General features: G+C 31.8%; 1 protein-coding gene across 1 annotated transcript; it reads left to right on the forward strand.

The window, feature by feature from the left end:
- LOC123718640 (proton-coupled amino acid transporter-like protein pathetic) lies at positions 1-21,801 on the forward strand. Its single transcript, XM_045675324.1, has 9 exons — positions 1-213; positions 14,685-14,715; positions 15,073-15,155; positions 15,897-15,971; positions 17,327-17,477; positions 18,097-18,218; positions 18,829-18,913; positions 19,078-19,562; positions 20,126-21,801. The coding sequence occupies exons 2-9, from the start codon at positions 14,713-14,715 to the stop codon at positions 20,532-20,534; spliced, it is 1,413 nt and encodes a 470-aa protein (XP_045531280.1). The 5' UTR covers positions 1-213; positions 14,685-14,712; the 3' UTR covers positions 20,535-21,801.
- Positions 21,802-22,949: the final 1,148 nt, after the last annotated feature.

Here is a 22,949-nt window from a genome sequence, read left to right on the forward strand (position 1 = left end):
CCTTGCGTATCGCTTGCATACGCGTCCAACTCATACTGTACACTACAGTGTACAACAATCGTTCAATGCTCATTCCGCATTTAACCAAGGAGCGTGTAGGTCGCGTGTATCTCGCTATAAATATAAACACGTGTCTCAGTGAATTGTTCGTATTATAACCTAAAATTCGTAAAGTGATTTACGTAGAATCTAGAATTGATTCAGAAGAAATAGGTAAGTTTTTTTATGATTGAGTAAAGTATTAATTACCGTTCCCGGTGTTAAAGTTTCACGCGGGTTTTTGCCTATTCTCACTGCATATGGCTCATATCGCTTGTGAGGAAATAAATGTCAATTATCTTGATTTTGTTACAACTAACAGTAAAATTCATCCACTGTTTGATATTTTTTACCACGGTTTTTCAGATAACGATATATCTACCGTAAGTTTAATTACCGTTTTTACTGATACAATTATGACCTACTTATAGGAAAATACTACATTTTTTACCGACGTTAGGTCGTAAGTAAAATCGAGCAAATATCTGTACATTAAAAATATTATGTAAAAAAATAGCAACTAATTCACTAATAATATATATCATGACACTAACTCATCATTGATTTTTTAATGCTTCGTGTCACTTTTGTACTTCCTGTTATATAATCAAATGTTATATACTTAATCTACATAAGTAACACTGTCCTATTTAATATGGAGATTATATTTGAATAACAATTAGCCGTGTCTGCCATGGATTAGACTGATGTTTTTAATTTACGTGTACCTATTCATTATACGCGCACAGGAAATAAAATCTTAATTGTATATTAATACATTTTAAATATTTCTTATTGTGACGCGGTGAATTATTGTAATTATGTTATTTGATTTTTCTTGACATATTATTTTGTACGTTTTAATTTTATTAAAAGGGTTAAGCGCATTTTTGTGGTTAAACTTTTTTATACAGGAACGTTATCAAAATCGAAGTCAAAATGGACAGGGTGTTTATAAACTTTTTAATAACACCATACACTGTGATAGAATTCATGCCTTTGACCTTTAAACACTCATACATTATTAAAACACTGAAGCCTTTTAAAAACTATCGGGCTTCATCCGTATTTTGTTCAATATACGACACTAACATTACGTTAAACTCTTTCTGGATAAAAGTAACTTCAAGTATACCTACCTATTTGAAACTACCTCTGTATTTATTTTATCTAGGTACTATGCGTGGTTATAAGTACGTATCTTAAAAACTACTGAACTATGTTTATTTATTTATGTTTGTTCACAAGTTTTTGAAATTTATGAACAAGCTGAATAGATCACAAACTGAAACGTTATTCAATTCTAACAATACATACAGTTTAAACTGTTCCTTTTTTAAAGTCGGATAACAGGCCCTAAGTTTCTCTTAATCAGGTTCAACAGACACAATCAGTAGGTATTGTGTTACGCGAAGCGAGCCGTGGTAATGTATAAAGGTACTTGTTTCATTAAAATTAAAGATGTGACGAATTTCAACTTACGATAGCCATGATTAATCCTTCGATTTCGTATGCATTTTTGAAAGACATAGTTCTCTCAATATCCAGCGTTGATATGGTAACTGAGATCGCACCTTACAAAAACTTAACATTGAAGTTGATGGCAATATCTTCCGCCATTGAGAGTAACATAGGAACGGCAATAGCCAGGTGTAGGGTCTGTTGGTGATAAAATATAGAGAAAATATGTCGGAATCGGTAACGACCCAGGTCCACGAGCAGGGATATAAAAAAATGCTTCATTCCCGTGTCGTTGTTGTATATAATCTTGATAAATGAATTATTCGACATAAAAGTATTTTTTACGAACTCGTAAACTAAGTAACTCGTAACTCAAACCAAACAAACATTAGATTTATAATATAACAGTATATATTATAGAATATTCAATGTCCTTTACCGATATAGTCATTATTTATCCAATCAAGAATGACTTTGTCTTGTAGTTGCGGTTGCGAAACACTGCGGTTTTGCGATGTTTTAGTATAATCCTTAAAAACCGATTAAGTATTTTATTGACGGGTATTCTATCTGTATCTTATCTATTTAATTAAAAAATATAGGGGTTATTAGTAAACGTTATCCCGTTAGGAGTGTCTATTGGTGACAATTTGTTATAACTTTAACCCCTAATGTAAAAGTGAACTATTTTTCATAATATTTTTTAGTTTTAACATTTATTAAAAAAGTGTTAATTTAAACCTCATTGATAGAGAGAGCTAGAAACAAAATATAGTCAGTGAGAGTTTAGTTATATTTTTACCCGATTAAAACAAACTGAAGGCTGATCAATTCATGTATTTTTTGCATATGCTCATGTTTGGGTTAATACTAAGGTTATGTGATGTTGGCTATATAATTTCAGGACAATAAGAATACAATACGAAACCGTTCTTCAGTCTATATAATTATATAAAAAGAATTAAAATATATATATAATTAAAAAGGAAAGAGGTACGTCGCATTGGCTTCTCATATAGTATATATCCAAATTAAGAAATAAATAATAACAATGATAATATCTGTTTTAATTTAAAATGTCGTGTAAGTCTTTTTCATTTTCTTATTTTATCATATCATGGGCCGACCGTATTTGGTAGACATGATGTTTTGACTTTTCATTGTTATTTGAAAACAAAACTTAGTAGTTCTAGTTCTTCCCTATTTTGAAATTCGTTCTATAGTGTTGAAATATATTTATGAACTATCTCTAATTCTTTAGAGGACCAATTTGCTTTGCAATTATAGTAACATATAAAGGCTAACCAAACATCTCATAGACGATATAACGGTCCACTATTAAATGTCTCAAGTATTAAGTAGGTAATACAAATTTGTTCTGACACTCAACAGCTCAAAAAACTTTGAGTGAAAGCAAATTACAATGACTAGTTTTTAGCTGTAAGCTATTATCTTATAAGTTGTATTTTAGTTCGTCTACTCAAACCTGAATAGAGTTATTTTAACTTATAAACGGCAACTCAGATAAAAAATTAAATGCAATTTATGCGAACTTTTTTACTTACCGTTAACTCTTAGGTTAAGTTCAGGGCCGAGACTTAGCACGACACTGCCTCCCGTTTGGCGAAAACGCCAGTTCTGTTACAAATGAAAATATTTTTTTTAAAAGTAAAGTAGTATTAAAAGTTATACCTACATATTAATTAAAGTCTCGGCAAAAAATAAAAAAATATTCTATTCGAAATGGCCACCATTGGCTTTTATACAAGCCTTTAATCTGTTTGGCCACGAATCTATGGATTTACGCACTGATCCAAGGCAAATTTCGCAGCTGCTTGCTTCAAAGACTTTTTTTAAGAGACTCTTTTCTATTTAAATCGTTTATAACAGGCCATGCCCTCTAAAATGTTTGGGTTAGATAAGTTCCAGTCTTCAGGTCTTATAAAGTCTGGAACGTTGGTTTCAAGCCAGGCTTGAGTACTTCGCGCCTTGTGACCAGGTGTAGAATCCTGCTGGAACGTCCACGGTATTTTTTTTTAAAAGTGTATTAGTATAATATAAGGAGGCGATTAGCGAAGAAGCCATGGTGACGTCGGGTCGGAAAAGCTCACGAGGGTACTTGTATCGGTCCGGAGGCCTGGAGTCACTCGGCACGATGTTCTATGTAGAACTATTACCTTTAATACTGTTTTTAAAGGCTCGCAGGGATTGATGGAGGTGTTAGAATGACAGATTCGATTCAATTACTATATACTAGATAGAATTTTATATAATCCGTAAAGCACGGTTTTATTTATTAGGTATATAGTTGTCAGTCCTGAACTTATAAAACTCAGATTTATCTTAGGGTTAATGAACTTAATTTGAATCATCACGAGTCTGTATCGCAGCCTTGAACGCGTTGACCTACTTTAGCTTGGTTTTTATTTACCGCGTGTTACCTACCCATAACGTAGAGTAAGTATTTTCGTGAATTCGCGGTAATTGATAACGCATTGTGGCAATTTAAATATGATTATAATAATAAATAGTTATCCGTCTACGTTATGTGATGGGTCCGGCTTACAGCGATTGCTAAAAAATAATGTAGTAAATTCGCGTGAAAGAAGTATTTTTAATGTGTGGTAGTACTACAGTAGTTCACTTAAACCGAAAGACAGTGGAGAGTGGAGGAAGTTGTCCGGCATTACTAACACTTCAGAAGAACGCGACTGAAGAGAAGAGATCTCTAACCAAATTCAACTCATGATAGATAGTAATAATCAATAAAAAGATAAAAATAACAAAACATTACTATAATTTCAGTTTTAATTTTTAATTCTTTTAATTAATATATAATAATAGCTACGTTCTTGTGAGTTAAGAATTTATAGATTGCATGCTAAGAAATGTTCAGCCCAACTTTTACATAACTCACTCAAGTCCTAAATTCAAGCTAAGTACCTACTCACGCCTTACAAATTGAGGCCATTAAATTCTGAGAAAATCAAAAGTTTTTATATTTTGTGACGATTGTCATTAAGTATAAAAACTTATTACATATATACATTTTACGAATAGATTCAACAAACATTCCCTAAAAATCTTAATATAATGCGGAATATATTAAATAAATTATGTGCATATAATCAAAATACGATAGTAAACAATAGTTGTTTGATCTTTTTACTGGGTCGTTGATATCATTAGTGGTTAAATATTGACGTGACGTAATTAGTTGTAGAAATTATTGATTGGCGCCTTTTAAGGTAGGTAACAAATTCATTTATTCATTTCCGTAACACAATGTACACTTATAAGCGTCAATAAGTAAATACATATTGAATGCTTCTAATTTTACACTTACTGCCAGCTCTCAAATCTAGGGCGTAGAACGGACAAGAAGACCTGGAAATAAACTCTGCGCCACCCTATAATCGCCAATTTATTTGTATTACACAATGTTTGTAAGGAGCTGCAACCATTACACCATGTTCCACGTGACATCTTTAAGTAATTATTAGTGAATTAATAATAAAAAAAAACAAAGATCTGTCCTCTATCAGCCGTAGGTATGGTTAAATAGGAGCACGCACTTACATTACCACTATAACATTTAAATTACGTATAGAAGCACAAGAAGACTGCAACCCTATGCATTTCATTTCAGTCATTTTCGAGAAAACGACGCATTATAAAAGGCGTTTTGTCGCCAGCCGATTATTAAGCGGGTAGAGGACCACTATAAGTAATCCCAATCCCAATCATTCACTACCATTAATATCAATATTAACAGAACATTGTTTGAGATTAATATGTGTTTTGTAGAACTTATAAAAAATCAGCATCGAATTGAAACAATTATCAATAGCCAATTATAAGTATTATAACTTTCCAATTTCCATTTGTTGCATTGATGTCTACTACATCAATGCAACAAATGGAAATTGGAAATGGAAATTACATTTACTACTTAGAAGCGGAACGAATTGAAGCAGCGTGAATTTATCGTATTACCATTGAACGTATTTATTTTATTAATATTGACGATAAAATATATTTAAGAATATTTAACCCAGATTTAGATTTTGGAATCAATTTAATGTAATGATCTCAAATATAACACTGCTGGAAATGTTATTTGCATTTCCTTTATAATTAAAAAATAAAGTGCCCAATAGCGCGAAGCTGGTCCGCTAGTAATTTAAATACACAATAATAAACATCTTAATGTGATAAATTAGCTATAATCCATGGACACCTCCAAATAAGAATTTTCTTGTTACCTTGGCCAAGTAGGCGAAATCACATTAGCTATACGTTTAAATACACAGGTTACATGCAATTGCTATTAATTATTATCAATTATGTATATACAGCATTATCTGATATATTTTTTCCTGTAACCTATTTAATTGCGTATTATATTATGAGTTTAGAGTCAATCGTATACTTTATACAGGCGACATGTAAGAATATTTAACCAGTTTTATTTTTTAAGAATTATGTCGTTGGAATCAATTTAATGTAATGATCTCAAATATAACACTGCTGGAAATGTTATACTAAAAATTCAGAATTAATTGTTATCAATATATGATGTCATATCAGCGTTATAACAGGCGCAGCACTATAAGCCACAAAAACCTAGATAATTATTTGTCGTGTTTGTTTCAGCGGCATCAAAGTAATAAGGCAAAAGTTTTAATAACTTTTTGTACCAAAACAACACTATTAACATATCTTCTTATAGCAAACATTGGATACGAAGTCTCGAATTCGTTTCTTAGTAAAATGTATAACTATAGCAAATTTATATCTTAGACATGATTGACTAATTTGGTATCTATTTAAATTATAAATTTAAGTGAAAAATTATTGGAGTATTGAAGATGATTACCGAGTTTAAATAATTATGAATACATTATGAACGAAAAAAAAGTTAATGCCAGCCAGCCAGCTGATTAAGTGGATCTAATTTAATAAAAAATTTTAGTCAGTTAGAGGTTTATAGGATTGCTATTTAGTGCCCTTTAATAGTATTACATCGTCTAAAATCAGACATACTTTTTAATTATAGGTTTGATTTATGTGTTAGACATAACGTATGAACTACGAACATATCATATTTAAATATTTCAAGATATATATTTATAGGTAATGTTTATGTGACTAAAAATCATGTTTATATATCCAATGATACAACAATATTTACTTCACTTAAAATTTAAATTTTTCATAATTTTCGGTTGTTGTTCTTATATGAGCATTGTCGTACCTAAGGATTTTCCCCTCCTACGAATTTAGGTTAGGTCTAGCCTAGAAATTTAAAAAAAAATATATAAAAGTAAATAACGTACTGTAATAAATTGATAAATTCTTAATATCTAACAAGGCCACCAACTATATTCTACTTATTATCTGAACCGAATCAAGAATAATAAATATCCTAAAAATTACCTTACAGTTAACTATCAGTATTCATCAAAAATCATTAAATACGTATAAAACGTATACCTATTCTTCATTGTTGTACTGTGATTTGATTTTTTGGTGAGTCTCTTATATTCCTTATCTTAAGACAGCAATTATGAAGTTTATCGTAAGATAGCAATTATGTCAAATATTGTGACAGTAATGAAAGCATATTAATTATCTATGTCAATATTGCAAGTGGCAAGAAATATATTGCATATAATTTTAGCTACTGTATTATTACGTTCGGTCGAGTACTTGCTTTAAATACCAAAGAGACAGTTATGTATGTGTCCCATGCACTTTATGGTCTTCGTATAACATTAAGTTTTAAATTTAAAATACAGGCTATTACTTGAACTTGTCCACACCAATATAACCTTGACATACAATAATTCTAGAATTATGATAATATGGTTAATTATTAGCGAACGAGCCGCAATACTTATACTCTAGAATTTAGATGAAGCGTTTGTTTGTGAAAAATATTTCTGTTCATAACACAACCTTCCTCGAATCTTCCGTTAAATAATAATAATGAACGTCTGGCTGACGTGTAAGTTCTCAAATTAAATCGGATGTATCCGCAGGGTTCAGTATTTATAAACGTATTGGCAAGTATATCTTGTAAATGTGTCGGAAAACGGAGTGTTGTTTTACAGTATGTGAGTCTCTAGTCATACACTATATACTAGGCTAGATTTCGGGTAATTTTTAAGAGTTAAGCGCGTAATGCCTTTGCCTGAAAGCTGTCGCGTAGTTCATTTTTATAATTAGTCTGATTATATAAAGTCTTCATAAAAGGTTAATTCGTATCTACCCATTAATAACCTTCAGTAAATTGTATCTTAAATTACAACATGCAACGATACAGTTAAAAATATATCCAATTAGTATAGGAAAAAAATCTAAAAAGGGCCTTCCTTCCTATGGGATACGACCGGGAATGGCCCAAGTGTAATTATTATCTATGTTCTATAACATAGTAGTGTGCTCGGAGTGCTTACATTTAAATTGTCTGTGACACGGGAATCCAAACGACGCATATACAAAATTATACGTGTCTATCAATTACAATGTAAACAATATACCATAGAGGCGAATGAGTATATTAAAATATTATACAAATCATAAAGTAAAACGATAGTTAGGTATGAAAGATGTATTCACAATACACATTCATTATTTGTAACACATTCTTACAATTTTATGAGCGTCCTCCGTTTGCACTTAAATATTTATTGATAAGTGTTAATTATATTTATAGTGTCGTGCATACTTCATTACTTTATCTGAGTAAATTAAATAAAATGATAATAAGGATAACGCTTACGACGTTTCAAGGACAATTATACTAAATGAATGATTTTTAATATATATTTAAGTACCTTTTAGTAGTAATTTATAATATATAGTTCATTTTTATCGCCTAGCGAGTATGACTCGTATGTCTAAATCGTATTAGATTTCACACAAGTAATGTTATTTGCTAGAAACTGCTACTGTGCTGTTTTGACCGAGCTATAATTCATATTAACTATAGAAGGTGAGGCAGAAGATTTGTGTAAACATAATAATCGCTATTACAGAAGTTATCATAGATTTGAGATGTCTTAAGAGTACTGACCAACGTGACGAGGTGTAATGTAATATTCACATCGAGTATGTTACGCTGTGTTCTAAAATCGGCGTAATAGGCATGTTTGAACTCGATATTCTCCAGCCATTCTCAGGCAAGATCCGAGGTTATATTAGGATGTTTGACTGTAATAAATTATTGTTTAATCCAAATTAAAAATAAGAAAAATATATAAAATATATAGTTTTTTCTTTGTTCAAGAAATAATAACAGTTTTGTCACGTGTGTGCGTGTGCTCGAGACGACTTTTTACAGCGTAACACTCAATTCTCCCTAATAGTAGTGCAAACTGCAAAAATGCTCGCTGTGTAACATCACACTCATAACGTTGGTCAGCTTTAGCGTACGGTTCAAACTGATTCGTACCAATTTACAAAAAAAAAATATTTGAGCAAAATTATTTTAGCACTGTTTCTTATGCTTGATATTTTAATTTGTTTTTTTTAAATTCTCAATTTTCTTTTATTATGTTGTTTATTTATTATTAGACAATGAAGTGCTTATTAGTTCTTACCAACATGACTTCCGTACGTGAAAAATGTATTAGATCTTGACATACGGGAATCATAACTTGCGCTAAATATCGACTTAAGGCAGGTTTCTTCTTAAAAACACAAATTTATTTTTCTTATGATGTGTATATGTTTACTGAGATTAACATTCCTAGGCAAATGTTGTCGGCTTTAAGACGTATTTCGTTTCAAATGCAATTCAACACTTAAAATATCTGTTCCTTCCATTACATTTGTACTTTATATTAAAAAGTATATTTTACTTATATTATTTGGTTCATGGTGCACATATCAAACCATTGGTATACCAATAGCAATAGCGGTGTAGACTTGATGTTATGCTTTTTTGTGCTCCAAGGTTGCGACATCCAAACTACGTATAAAGAGAACGATGGGAAATGCAAGCAAAAACGTTAGGACTGATATAGCGATAGTTATTGGAAGTACACAAATACATACTGGCACAACGTTGTGGGCCGCTAGGCTTACACAGCGTTTATTTATTTACAGTATTTAGTAAAATTATTAGCATAAGTCAAAATGAATGCGTTATTCACGCGTCTATAAATGGGGGTTTATTGAAAGGGTTATCTAAGGCGAAGAGGACGCGATTAAATTCCGCATAAACAAGAAATTGTCATAGATAAGACCATTGAAGATTGTATAAACCGTAAATATGAAATCTAGGACAAACAAATACTGAAAGGTAAACTTTGGTTAGTACAAAGGCTATTTCAGTGTTTTTTTTTTTGCCTATTGACAGTTTAAAAAGTACCGTTGTACTTCAAGCAAAATTACAGCGAAGTACCTACAAGTAATGTAAAAACTTTCAACGCAGTATTAGACATTTTGATCATAACGCAGCACTTTTTGCTAATTTCCGCTCTATTCCGCATTGACAAATAAAGTGTTGTCAATATAAGCAATTTCTTTACTATTGCGTTCTTACGCCTTAAATATTTCACAATACATAATTGCAAATAGCCTACCATTTTCTTTGTCTTGTTTCGTTTTTTTATTTGGTTTGTTAATTCCTCTGCACCTCAAGAGACATGTAAGACTTGACTAACATTATGCAATTTATTCAGAGAGCTGGGTGAGGTATACCCACAAAGACCACTTCGGGTAGTTTCAATATAACCGCATCAAAAAAGCCTTCGAGATCGGAGTACTGTAAAAATAATATGTATCTATAATTATTCCTGACATCAAATTTTAATGAAATATTTGTTTTTATTTAAAGTTTTGAGGTTTATGTCTATTTGCGAAATCCGTTTGAGAAATAATCGCGTTCACATAATAAAGAAGTCTTCTTAAAGAAGAGAGAGAGAAGTGGCTGCTTCTACTCATTTTTGCAAAGATAGGCACTTGATAAATTCTGTTACAAATCAAAATACATTTTTCGTAATGAAGTAATGTAATATTAATAAAATGTATAGCTACATATTTATTAGTCTCAGCAAAAAAATAAAAAAAATATTGTATTCGAAATGGCCACTTTTGGCTTTTGTAGAGGCCTTTAATCTGTTTGTCCACGAAATTATGGATTTATTTCCAGCACTATTTACAAGGAAACTTTCGACACTGCTTGCTCCAAAGATTTTTTAAGTCGCCGTGTCCTTTAGAGCAGGCTTTGTAGTTCTAACAGCGGATGGCCGCCCCGATCTTTTCTGGTCTTCGACAGACGGAGTGTTGTTGTATCTGTTGATAGTACGATATACGAACATATTACGGAATACCAGGCATTTGAAGTGTTTGGAATATTGAATATTTCAAATTCGAGTGGGTGTCTATGGGCTGCGATGACTGCACTTGTTGGGCGTCCCGCAGGCTCGTCTGCCCTTCTATTATATACAAAAAATAATTTAAAAAAATTAGTGACGGCTCCATACCCACTTTGTGCAAGCCGATTACTGCAATTCTATTTTCTTCTATTCTAAAAAATTTATGGCGCAAAATCGAAAGAAGTTTTAAAAATAATATACATGATTAATAATAATATACAAATTCAAAATACAAATTAAAAGTTTAAAAAAAGGAAAGTTTTTATGTAACTTTATTTATGGCCACACTAGTTATACACCTTCCTTTCCTGTGGGATCGTGGACTTACCGATTCGACGCTGTTTCTTATGTCATATTTTCTAAGCAGTATGCAGGCCTACCTGATTTGCTTATTTGTGATATTAGTGTCTAACTGAATAGAAAATATAAAGAAAACTGTAAGTATATGCACTTTTTCACACAGCTAATGATTATACAGCAGAAGCTGAACCCTTGCAACAGTCTAAAAACAATATTGTTCTTTTTCTGTGATATTGATTCAGATCAGTTTTGTATAAATGCCTTAATACGACTGATGAAGCTTGTTAGACGGAATAGGTAAACAAACTACATTTGCAATAAATTAAATAGTCTCCAAAACACTTATCCGCTCACTGCTAAAAAACTTCTATAAATCTGGCTGCTGAACACATCTTACACGGAGGACGAGGATTTCGCATATAGAGATAAAAGTAAAAATTTTAACTTACAAAAAGTTGTGGTAAAATTTTAAAATTGTAAAAAATTTATTACGATAAAATTTGTAACATCTGATAAGTGATGTTTCTAATGGAGGAACTAGGAACCTTACAATTGTAATGCATAATTTAACTTATAATGAATTAGAAGTTGAATGAATGTTGGGTTAATGTCGCTAAGATTAAATATCATAGTGGAACAATATTATTAATAATATTGTATAATAATAGTGTTAACACTATTTAGTCAAAAATAATTTAATAGATACTTATAAGGTGTTACGTTTTTTACTATTAATGCAAACTTTATTACAGAACTCATTCTTATTACGTTCCGTAACTGATAAATTACCTACTTAATAATTTTTAACCGTAAATCTTGTTTGGATTTTTTAATAAATTTATTAGATAAAGTCCTACTTTAAATAACAATTCTGTCGCGTAATATAGTCATAGATCAAAAGTTCACGATCGTTAAAAAGATTTGAGATAATCAGTATACAAATAGTTTTCAATAGATTCGCACGAGGCTGTAGTTCGTTTTAATTATTCTATTATACAACAGACAAATATACGTCTCGGCATCTACTTTTTAAAGTTATTTGTCGGGAACTATACCCTCTCCTATTAGCGACACATAACAGTATCAAAGATCGCTCGTATCAGCTATATCAATGTCTCGTGTTTCGAATAACAAAACATTCCTGTCAAGTGAGGTGAAGATATTGCAACTTTGCACTACTTTGACACGTGCGATCTAGATTCTATATTAAGATGTTATTATATGTACTTTATTTATATTGTTGATTATGACTATTATAAATTTAGAAGGTGTATGCATTTTTAAATTAGAGGCTTGCGAACGAAAATGTATTTGCAAATTGGACGCAAGGTGAAAGGCAATATCATGAGGAATCCTGCATTAGATCAAGCACGTAATTAGATCAATAATCATCTGCTAGCCTATGATGAACAATAATTATGATGCTGATGCATGTCTTCCCCATGTAGCATTGGGTTGGAGTCAGATGTTGAATGTTGTAAAACGTTCTTGAAAAACGATGAAAGTAAGCCTATACGTTGCGTCAGCCGCTTGTGCGATGTTATTTTACTAATCTACCGCCAAAGTTGCATCATGTTCATTATTTTTAGACTAGCACTGAAAGACGATGAAAGGACCACCTATATGAAATTCGTGAATTCGGATAATGGGAGAGATTTCGAAATATGGCAAATACTTGTTTATTTATTTCCGTGACTTTCTTTATCAGCATTACACTAGCGAAGATTTGAATTAAAATGGCCTTGCGTTTATGCGAGTTAAAAATAAAACATTAACATAATTTAATTATTTACATTACTCGTTACGAGCATGTGTGTAAAGTCTTTTTTCTTTAAAGTTCTAGGAGAAAGACTTGGATTCGCGAATATAAAGCTTTCGGTAGACGAACCTTAGTTTTAAATCACATATGACTGTTACAATACTACATATATATATATGCGTTGTATAATGCACCATAGTCTCAGGCAATACAGATTATATTTCAGTAACATAAAACGCGCGCAGGTAGCTTTTGTCTAAGGACAATATAACAGCATTGGTAATTAGTATTTCTATGGTATAACTGTGCCGGATATAAATTAAGGCTAATGTTATTCCTCTTTGCGAGTCTATGGCAAAATTTATTCTTGTAGGTCTAAAGGGTTATTCTCTTTATATCTTTTAAATCGCATGACTTTGAATTAAATTAGTCCTCCAATATTTGTATGGAACATCTTGGTTTTGGAGTCGTAAGATATCTTGGCAAATTCTACCCTTACCGTTTTATTATATTTACTTATTTTTAACACACTTCGAAACCGATAGAGGTGGTTATAAATTTTACATGTATTTCTTTAATAAGTTTGAATGTTATCAATTGTTCAAAAGCTTTCTATGATTTAACCAACCTTGAACAGACTCAATCTTATTTCGTATGATGTGGTAATTAATCAATATTAAATAGATAAATATAGCATTTATTAGGTTTTAGAACCAAAAAAGAAATACAAATTAATGTGACTTCGTACTAATTACATAAATCGTATTAATAAATTTATTAGATTTTCAATAACAATATTAACGAAGTTATGAAAATGTACACTAATTGTGAATTCTTGTTTTAAGCATGATGTCTGCTAAATATGACCTGCAATATCTATTGGTTTACATTTATTTTTCTTGCTAAAACTTTACGTTGATCCAATTTTCTCAACTTCTCCGATATTTTTAATGATAAGATTCATAGTTAACGACGACATATGGGATATGGTGCATAGGTTTCTAGGATATAAATTTTGTGTCTTACTCGTCGAGAATCAATAAAAAAATTAATTATTTAAATAACGAAGATGGCGATAGGGAGGCAGATTCGGGACTGATGTCAAGCTTCTGTACCCAGCTGAACTAAATGGTGATGGTGATTACTTAGTCTAGCTTATTAACCACATTATAACAGTCTCTAGATATAGAGAAACATTGATATCATCCATACTCATCTCTCATTTCCACTTCACTAATTCATTCACTTGTATAACTTATGAGATACGCACTAGTAATATCCTATTATTTATCGTCATTAATGCTGACATCTTTTAATGCTTATAATTCACGTCATTCATCCATGGTCATCCCATATTTAGGACACGCAAAATGTATATTATTATCGCTCTGTTCAAATTAATTTAAATTATTCCGGTAATTAAAGTTCAAAAACTCTTTGCTAATTTAGCAAAAAAATAAAAAAAAATATAAATATAAACGTATTTTTTTATAAATACCTCATTGAGTTCTAATAATAAACAAATATTTGCACAAAAACACACCCACAACCTCAAGATTAGTTGACATTGTCTTAACCTTGAGATGACGATTTGGAAAGAATCATTGTAATGTTTCATTGAATCGTTATTAACTTTCAACTATAAAAATGATAGTTGTTTGAGCCAAGGCTCTAATGTTCTTAAGGAAAAGAGACCTTTTCTAAATTTCGTCAGTTCAAATTTACTTTTGTTTCAGATTAACTGGATCAACTTTAACTTTTAAAATGGTAAGTTAATTGGCTGTATTAAAAATAAATTCCCAAAACAATTACGTAAGTTGAGAAAACAATTTCAGTTGGTACATGGATGCGTGAACGTGTAAAATTTAGTATAGAAATATATTCCCTAATTATTACACTTTGCATGAATATATAGATAGATTTACCTGCTACAGACATTAAAATTCCCAACAATTTACTACTATCTTAAACCCCACTGGAGCATAGATCAGACTTTCTGCCTCCGTAATAATTTACCTAAGGAATGTAGTAATAAAATTGTTATTTAATAATAAACTTGCACACTGACTTAGCACGCCCTGGGCAAAGGAAAATCAATTCATTCTGTGTCATTGTATTTTCTAGGATTCTAACGGTGTGCCGCCCGCTCAGGAAATGGAGACGTTTTTGCCTCAGAACGAAAAAGGCAAAGAGGTCGAAGAAAAAAAGTAAGTTTCACTTTTTTTAATAGCTCGTCATTTTAATCAGATAATCGAGCAGATCCTCGTCATTTTAATTTAAAAAAATCATACACAGTGACCCTCCCCAACAACAACTCGAGGCATAATATGTATTGGGATACTTTTAATGTGTCAGGTGATCTAGCAGTATCAGATGACATTAAAGCGTTATATGACCTAAATCGCTTATTATACATAGAATTTAATGTTAACATATTAACATACTTACGTATTATAAGAGCAAATGTAACTGATAGGCTTCGGGATGATAAAGTGTATTTAGTATGGCCTCTCCTCCCCTCTAGTTGGTTATAATTATCATGGCTGAAAATACAAATCGATTTTACATGAATCACTACGGTGGTTTTCATCTTCTGAGAAATAATAAGGGAATAAAAACTAATATATACACCATAAACGTACCGAAAATATTAAGAATGACATTGAATAATCATACTTTATAGATTTTACAATTTTTTAAAGCAATTTGCAATTTTTGTTTCCAACACAACTCCACCAAAGGCCTTTCTTATCTTACATATAATATGGTTCACAATCGCAATCTGTCTCCGGCTTCTCGTCCACATTTGAACACCTATTGTTCCGAGTTTATTGACACCTCTATCCCAACTCCAGAGTTTAATGCAGGTTTTTGAGTGACTTTTGGAACATTATTAATAGGTAAATTATACATAATTGATATCATTGTAATTCTAATAATATTTATAGATACACCCTGACAAAAGATGCAGAATCAGGCGAATATGATCCATTTGATGAAAGGCAATTAGAAAATCCTACTTCGTAAGTATTTTTGAGAATTATAAAGTTACTTTAAGCTAGCGATGTACAAATCCATACATCTAAGAACGCCAAAAGTCCCATTTCTTTGGTCGTTTCGTTGATATTTTTTTACAGTTAGTCTTGTGAACCCAAAGTCGTCGGTTTGTGTTTAACTCTTAGATACAGAGCCGAGAGTTAGCACTGTGTCTCCCGTATCTTAAGAACGTTGGAATTGACGCGCGGAAGCCATTATTAACGTATATGTATGACGTGTAGGTTTGCTCAGAGCAAGTGTTATGTGCACGTAGAAAATCCATGATGCAAATTGAATTCAAATCCAACTGGAAAAATGACTGGCACGACGCTTGCACATTGAACCAAAACAAGTCTATATTTTAATTGCATGTTTAATTATAAATCACCATTCTTCCGATTTGTGTACCTAAATAAAATACGTAACCACTGATTTCAATTACGGGAACAAAATACGTTGAATGATTTTAATTATCTGTAATCTACGCAGTTAGTTTATTTTAAAGAAACTAGACTTCTATCATAACAAAAAAATAGGATAGTTTCCTTGTTAAAACGTAAGCAATAATATTCTATTATCATTATAGTCAGCGTTTGTTAATACCTATAACAAAGTTTTCCTTACAATTTACGTATAAGTGTTTATCCTTAAATATGCTGATATATATAACTAAACTAATGTTAGGTAACTCTTACACTTCCTTTTTTTCGTTTGTTTTTTACATGACATAAATACGGTGGCAGCCCCAAGGACATGCGACCTTCCCCGAAAAGATCCAAAATGGGCATCGTTAACCTCCCCTTTGGGTTTTCAAAAAGCGGTTATTAAAGAGCAACCTGACTTGCCTCTAATTATATATGCGGTGTTAAGTAAATATGTATTTTCCATACTAAATCTTATACAAGACAAGTTGTGTATATTTGAATATAATTTATTAGTAAACAACTTAAGAGTAAATTGTAATATGTATTAGGATATCCCGTAACTAAATAGTAATAAAAATCACCGCGAAACGCGATTACGCTTAAGGAATCGGAAAACAAAGATACAAAAAAATATTCCGGTTTTGAATCAGTCTACCAACCATCCTGTTCTTTCAAAACTTTTACGAATCGTAACAATTACAACTGTTATTATAATCATCCGGACTTAACGAAGAAACGAACTTTTTTTTTTCATTCAGTTCCATCTTAAACTAAAATTCTTTACCGTGAGGCGAAGCCTAGTACACAATGGATTTTTTCATGTGAAAATATTGTAAATTTATTCAACTAAACATATGTGTCTACCTTCTCTGGGAATTCCAATCTCAGCAGGCTTTCAATTTTTTAAATCTTTTTAGTCCCACGGATACACTCGCCCATCTGCTCAAAGCTTCACTTGGCACCGGTATCTTGGCTATGCCCAAGGCGTTTTCGGCTTCTGGATTAATAGCAGGAATATTCTTCACGATTCTAGTAGCGGTTGTATGCACTCACTGCGCGTACGTACTAGTAAGTATCTAGACGATCTTATTCATGAACATATAACGCTTAATAAACAAAAATAACATTAATTAGTTAGTTTAATTACCTTACTCATTATTATTTTATTTCTTAGCTCGCAAAAGAATATACGTACATATTAAAAATTTCATGTAAATTATACTTTATCAGGAATACAATCTTTATCAATAATTTATTTGTTTGATTACGAAAATGCTAAATCATGTATAACAGCACCACAGCGAGTATTGTTGTCGAAACCTTTTTACTAAACTCGCAACTCAGTTGGATACTATATACTATTAATGCAAAATCTATTGTAATGCGATATTTTAACTGCAATTTATTATATAAACTATTTCTGGCGAATTTAATGTCATTGCGACTTTATTCTGCTATTGCAATCTTTTTTATAAATACATTTAAATTTGTATCACATCACTTCTGCTATTGCAATTGTCTATTGTAATCTCTTTTATAGATACATATATATGTATATCATATCACTCAGGTCGGTATGATATATAAAATGATTAAATGAATTATTTTATTTATTGCGCAGCGAATTATATTTCGAATAGAAGCGAACTCTCAAGTAATATTTTTAAAGTAAACTTTGTAATTACAGATTAAATGCGCTCACGTTCTCTACAAAAAGACGAAGAAGCCAGCAATGAGTTTCCCAGAAGTAGCAGAGGCATCTCTACTGAATGGTCCAGAATGGGGAAAGAGATGGGCGTATTCATTTAGGTATTCCTTCTCTTTCATATTATAAAAAATAATTTATTTTACGATTGGACCACAACATAAAACACTTCGATACAGACAACCTTGAAATATTATCCATTTCAATTCCTGAAAATAGATCAAAGGAACTATCGAATATCTAAAATACATTAAGCACAAGGTTAAGTTCACTCCAGTTACATACACACCAGTTAGTCACATTAGAATAAATTATTGTTTAAAGACCATACAAAAGAAGCTATGCTTTATTAGCTTTTACAGTACATCTACCTCCTCCATGGCTTACAAGGCGTATAACCTGGGCGGGTTAAATTTTCATTTAAATGACCCGTCATCTGTAGTCACGAATACCGACAGTGAAACCTATCCCGAGGATTTTTTATGCAAGTTCGATTTAGTTTTCACTCTTCTTTGTAGTTATGTAAGCGGTTTTTTCAAATAAATATCTGTTGCACTGATGTTTAAGCAATGAGATTACCCAGTACCAACACTTATTGTTCAGGTCACTGTATAACTTTTTTATGGTAAAATTTTGACATGGACCCAATTCGAATTTTACTTGTACTAGTAAAATTTAATTGATATAGTAACGAATACAACTTCTCTCTTACAGAATATTTATTTTAACCAGTCTTTTCCTGACGTATTTTGGGACCTGCTCCGTGTATAGCGTTATCATAGCGAAAAATATACTTCAGGTACGTTAATTGAAAACTACTTAAAAAATATTTACAAGATCAGTACTAGCTTACAATCTTTCGAATAAGATTATAAATCATGTATTTTTTTAATTGCCGTAGAATATTTCGTAATTGAACTCGTATCATTTTCAAAGACATATAGCAAAATTATTTTATTACAGGTTGTGCAGCTATACATAAAAGGAACGGAGGACTTGTCAATACGAATAATCATATTATTACTGCTGATCCCTCTAATATTCATGGTCTGGATTAAAAACTTAAAGTACCTAGCTCCAGTATCGATGATCGCTAATTTGTTCATGGGACTTGGACTCGGAATCACTGTTTACTTCTTAGTGGGCACTGGTGAATTGAATATTGGCAAGGTGGCCCTTATAAAATCACCCGTAAAGTGGCCCGAATTCTTCTCTCTGACGATTTTTGCTATGGAAGCTATTGGTGTGGTGATGCCGTTAGAGAACTCAATGAAGACTCCAAAAGCCTTATTAGGCTACTGCGGTGTCTTGAACAAAGGAATGTCTGGAGTCACCGTTGTGTACATCCTTCTTGGATTTCTGGGATACTTACGCTATGGAGAAGATGTAATGGACACGATCTCTTCTAACCTGGGACAGAACCCTGGTGACCCCAAAGTGTATGAAATGTAAGTTTATTTTTAATAACTATAAATTATTAAAGTATAGTAATACCATTTCTATAACGGGCTATTTGACATGATTTTAAAACCATTTCAGTTTATTTATTAGTGACTTTAAATATTCCAAGTAAATATTTATAATTTCAAGAAACCGCTAAAACTCTTCTCAAGATAAGATGGCATCGCACCAGTCTCTATAATGCCTACGTTACAAGCATGGTAACTATGCCATGTAATCATGTAAACAAACGTCAAGTTTTTACGTGCTAATTATCATTCTTACATTACGCAAATATATATATTTTATATAAAATATAAGTGTAAAATATATTTACTATATTTGTAATTAATTAGATTATTTACAAGTTATTTTAGTCAGATTACGGCATACTAATATCCTTTTGATTGTCCCTTATCTATATGCAACTGACCTTAAATTGATTTTCAGTAATCAGTAAAACATGATTCAGATTCGTTATAATTTTAAATTGTGATAATGGTGACCGTCGCCTAACTTAAAATTAGTTTAGTTTATATATCTTAATTAATATATTTTTATCTCCTTTCAGCCTTGCCCAAGTGGTCAAAGTGAGCATTGCAATTGCTGTCTACTGTACTTTCGGCCTCCAATTCTTCGTGTGCATTGAAATCATGTGGAACGCGATCAAGGATAAGTTTACCAAGCGGCCTGATTTCGCGGACTATGTTATGAGAACCATCATGGTCACACTCTGTGTGAGCCTTGCGGTTGCTGTACCATCTATTGGCCCACTTATGAGTGTAATTGGAGCTCTCTGTTTCTCACTTCTCGGCTTAATAGCCCCGGCCTTTATTGAGGTCGTCACATACTGGGATATCGGATACGGCCCGTACAAATATCTAATTTGGAAAAACGTTTTTGTACTCATATTTGGTCTGTTTGCTCTAATATTCGGTACTAAACTTGCAATCATAGGAATTATCAACGATAGTGCGTGAATAGTTTAAGTTGTGCACTTTATTAGGATAATTGTATTGTGTGATAGTGAGTAATATTTTAACTAACATAGTATCGAGGTACGCTACCATCAGTGGTGCTATAGAAATGCTAAAGGACTTTTCTAGCATCGATTCTAAGCTTCAAGTTGCCTAAAGTTTTTACTAGGCACTATGGTATAGTTTAAGTTAGGATATTGTGCATGAGGCGTGAGATGTTAAAGTATGTGAAAATTTAAAAGCATTCCGGAGTATAAAACAGTGAGATTTGCTGTGCTTGCAAGAACGCATATTCGTTTGTTAACGGATTTGATATCCAGATGAATGTTTCGTTACCCGATTAGCTCAAATAATTTATACAAACAAATTGTGAGAAAATCTAGTTAATTACCATCAAATATGCATTACAAGGTCGAAAGTCGAAATTATATTTTAAATTGTTTTTATTATTTGTTATCGTGTTGCAAGAAATTGTTTTGAATTCCGTCAAGTATACAGAATAATTATTATATTTACCTCCTTATTAATTGCATGGTCTATTGAGTAGAAGAATTTAAATGCAAGATATTTTTGTTTTAAAGTTATACAGGATTATATTTTCTTCGACAGCGTATTTTGGCCATCACTAGAAATGTATTATTCACGTATACATAATGAATTTGTATTTAATTTCCTTATACAACTGAAACAAAGATAGATAATGTTGCAGTACAAATTTGTTAAAAAATATTTTTATTATGATCAAAATATGTTGTTTAAATGAAAATGTTGGATATTATAATATAATTTCAATGCATTTATATGGTACATGTACAAATTAATTATGCTCAGTTCATGAGGTAAATACTTTCTTTTTATTATTTTGTATTTATATTATTGTGATAATTGGTGGAATCTTAACACAGATTAGATCTTAGTGCTCCAAGCTTATCTGATCTGGTGAGGCTCTTGCGGTATTGTCAGTTGGATATGTTTTTGGCACTAAGGTATTGGCTAATTATGCGAATTCCTAATAGATTTAAACTCATCCATGACATCGTGATTATTGGGACCGATAATGTGTGCCTTGAATTTTGGGGTATTTTATGTAGTACTAGAGTCTAAGGAGATTAGGTATTTATCCTCAATATTTAAAGTTCCTAAAACTTGTAGAAAAATTAATGTTTCATCAGGTTTATTTTAAGATTCCATCAATTAATTTTGAATGATTCATTTTTAATCAATTTTATGTAGCAGATTGTATTTTGCTAATAGAATGCTTTCATTTAAACGATTGTTTTAATGTAACGCCCAGGTTCTGTAAAGTACAAAACGTAACTGCTATGAATAATAATGTTGTCTTAAGAAAAGTTTCACTACTAAATGCGACATAGCAACGCTTTTGTTTTGAGCGTACAGATTAACATATGCCGATAGTTAAATTGTCCTTATCAGTGATCAGAGGTCTACTGAAATCGTTTATATTATGTTGTCCTTTGTAGACAACGACACCAGAAAGAGGTCACAAAATTAAGATTTTCATGGCAAAGTTGGTATGTTATTGATGGTAATGGGGCATACACATTTATTACAAACCTATTTTTAACATACATTCCGAAAAATCCATTTTATAATCTCACTTATGGCTTCCTGATAGGACTGACTATACATATTTTAGACTTTCTAAAAATTAAAAAACGAGGAAAATACCAATTTTTCGAGTTTTTTTGTGTATGTATAAAATTATTTATCCAATATATATTTCTCAATTTCTTTAATTGATATAGGTTAGCACGTAGGTGATCAGCCCGCTTTTTGCCGATTATTTGGTTTGGCATCTTAACGTTTCCTTCCTTCTTACTATACCCAAAAAAGTGTTAAAACTCTAAGTACGTCAAAGAGGTAACACTGGGAGACATGTTTTATTTAATTTTTATTCTTAGGATATCTTAACGCTATTTTTTTACATAATAGGAGGGCAAACGAGCCTGCGGAACGCCCAAAAAGGGCAGTCATAGACACCTATTTTAGTGGGTGGGTTGCCAGCCTTTGAGGGTGGAGTACGCTCGAATTTTGAAGAGTTGGAGGTCGTATCTCTCAGGGAAGATCCCCACCGGTAGTCGATTTCACAGTTCGCTAGTTCGCAAAAGAAAATGCCTTGTTAAACGGACTGTGGAAATTACACCGCGGCAACACTGTGCGGCATTGCGGCATACCACAAGGCCGCATTCTACAAAGTTAAAAATGTTGCACATTGTGGCAAGAACCGTGCTGCATGACAACACCTTGCGTCATGTGGCAGACCGTCTCAGCTTGTATCCGGCCACAATGGATTCCATGCGACATTTTGCGTGCGTCAAAACGGTTTGTTTTTGTTTTGGAAGTGAGAATTATTGGTCACGGAGTGGTGTAACTAAAAGTATTTAGTCTTTAAAATAT

The sequence above is a fragment of the Pieris brassicae genome, chromosome Z (genome assembly GCF_905147105.1).
Source record: "Pieris brassicae chromosome Z, ilPieBrab1.1, whole genome shotgun sequence".
NCBI lineage: Eukaryota > Metazoa > Arthropoda > Insecta > Lepidoptera > Pieridae > Pieris > Pieris brassicae.

Coding starts and splice junctions, on each gene's coding strand:
- LOC123718640 (XM_045675324.1), top strand. Junction 17,478..18,096: donor CTCACTGCGCGTACGTACTA/GTAAGTATCTAG, acceptor TTGTAATTACAG/ATTAAATGCGCTCACGTTCT. Junction 18,914..19,077: donor TAGCGAAAAATATACTTCAG/GTACGTTAATTG, acceptor ATTTTATTACAG/GTTGTGCAGCTATACATAAA.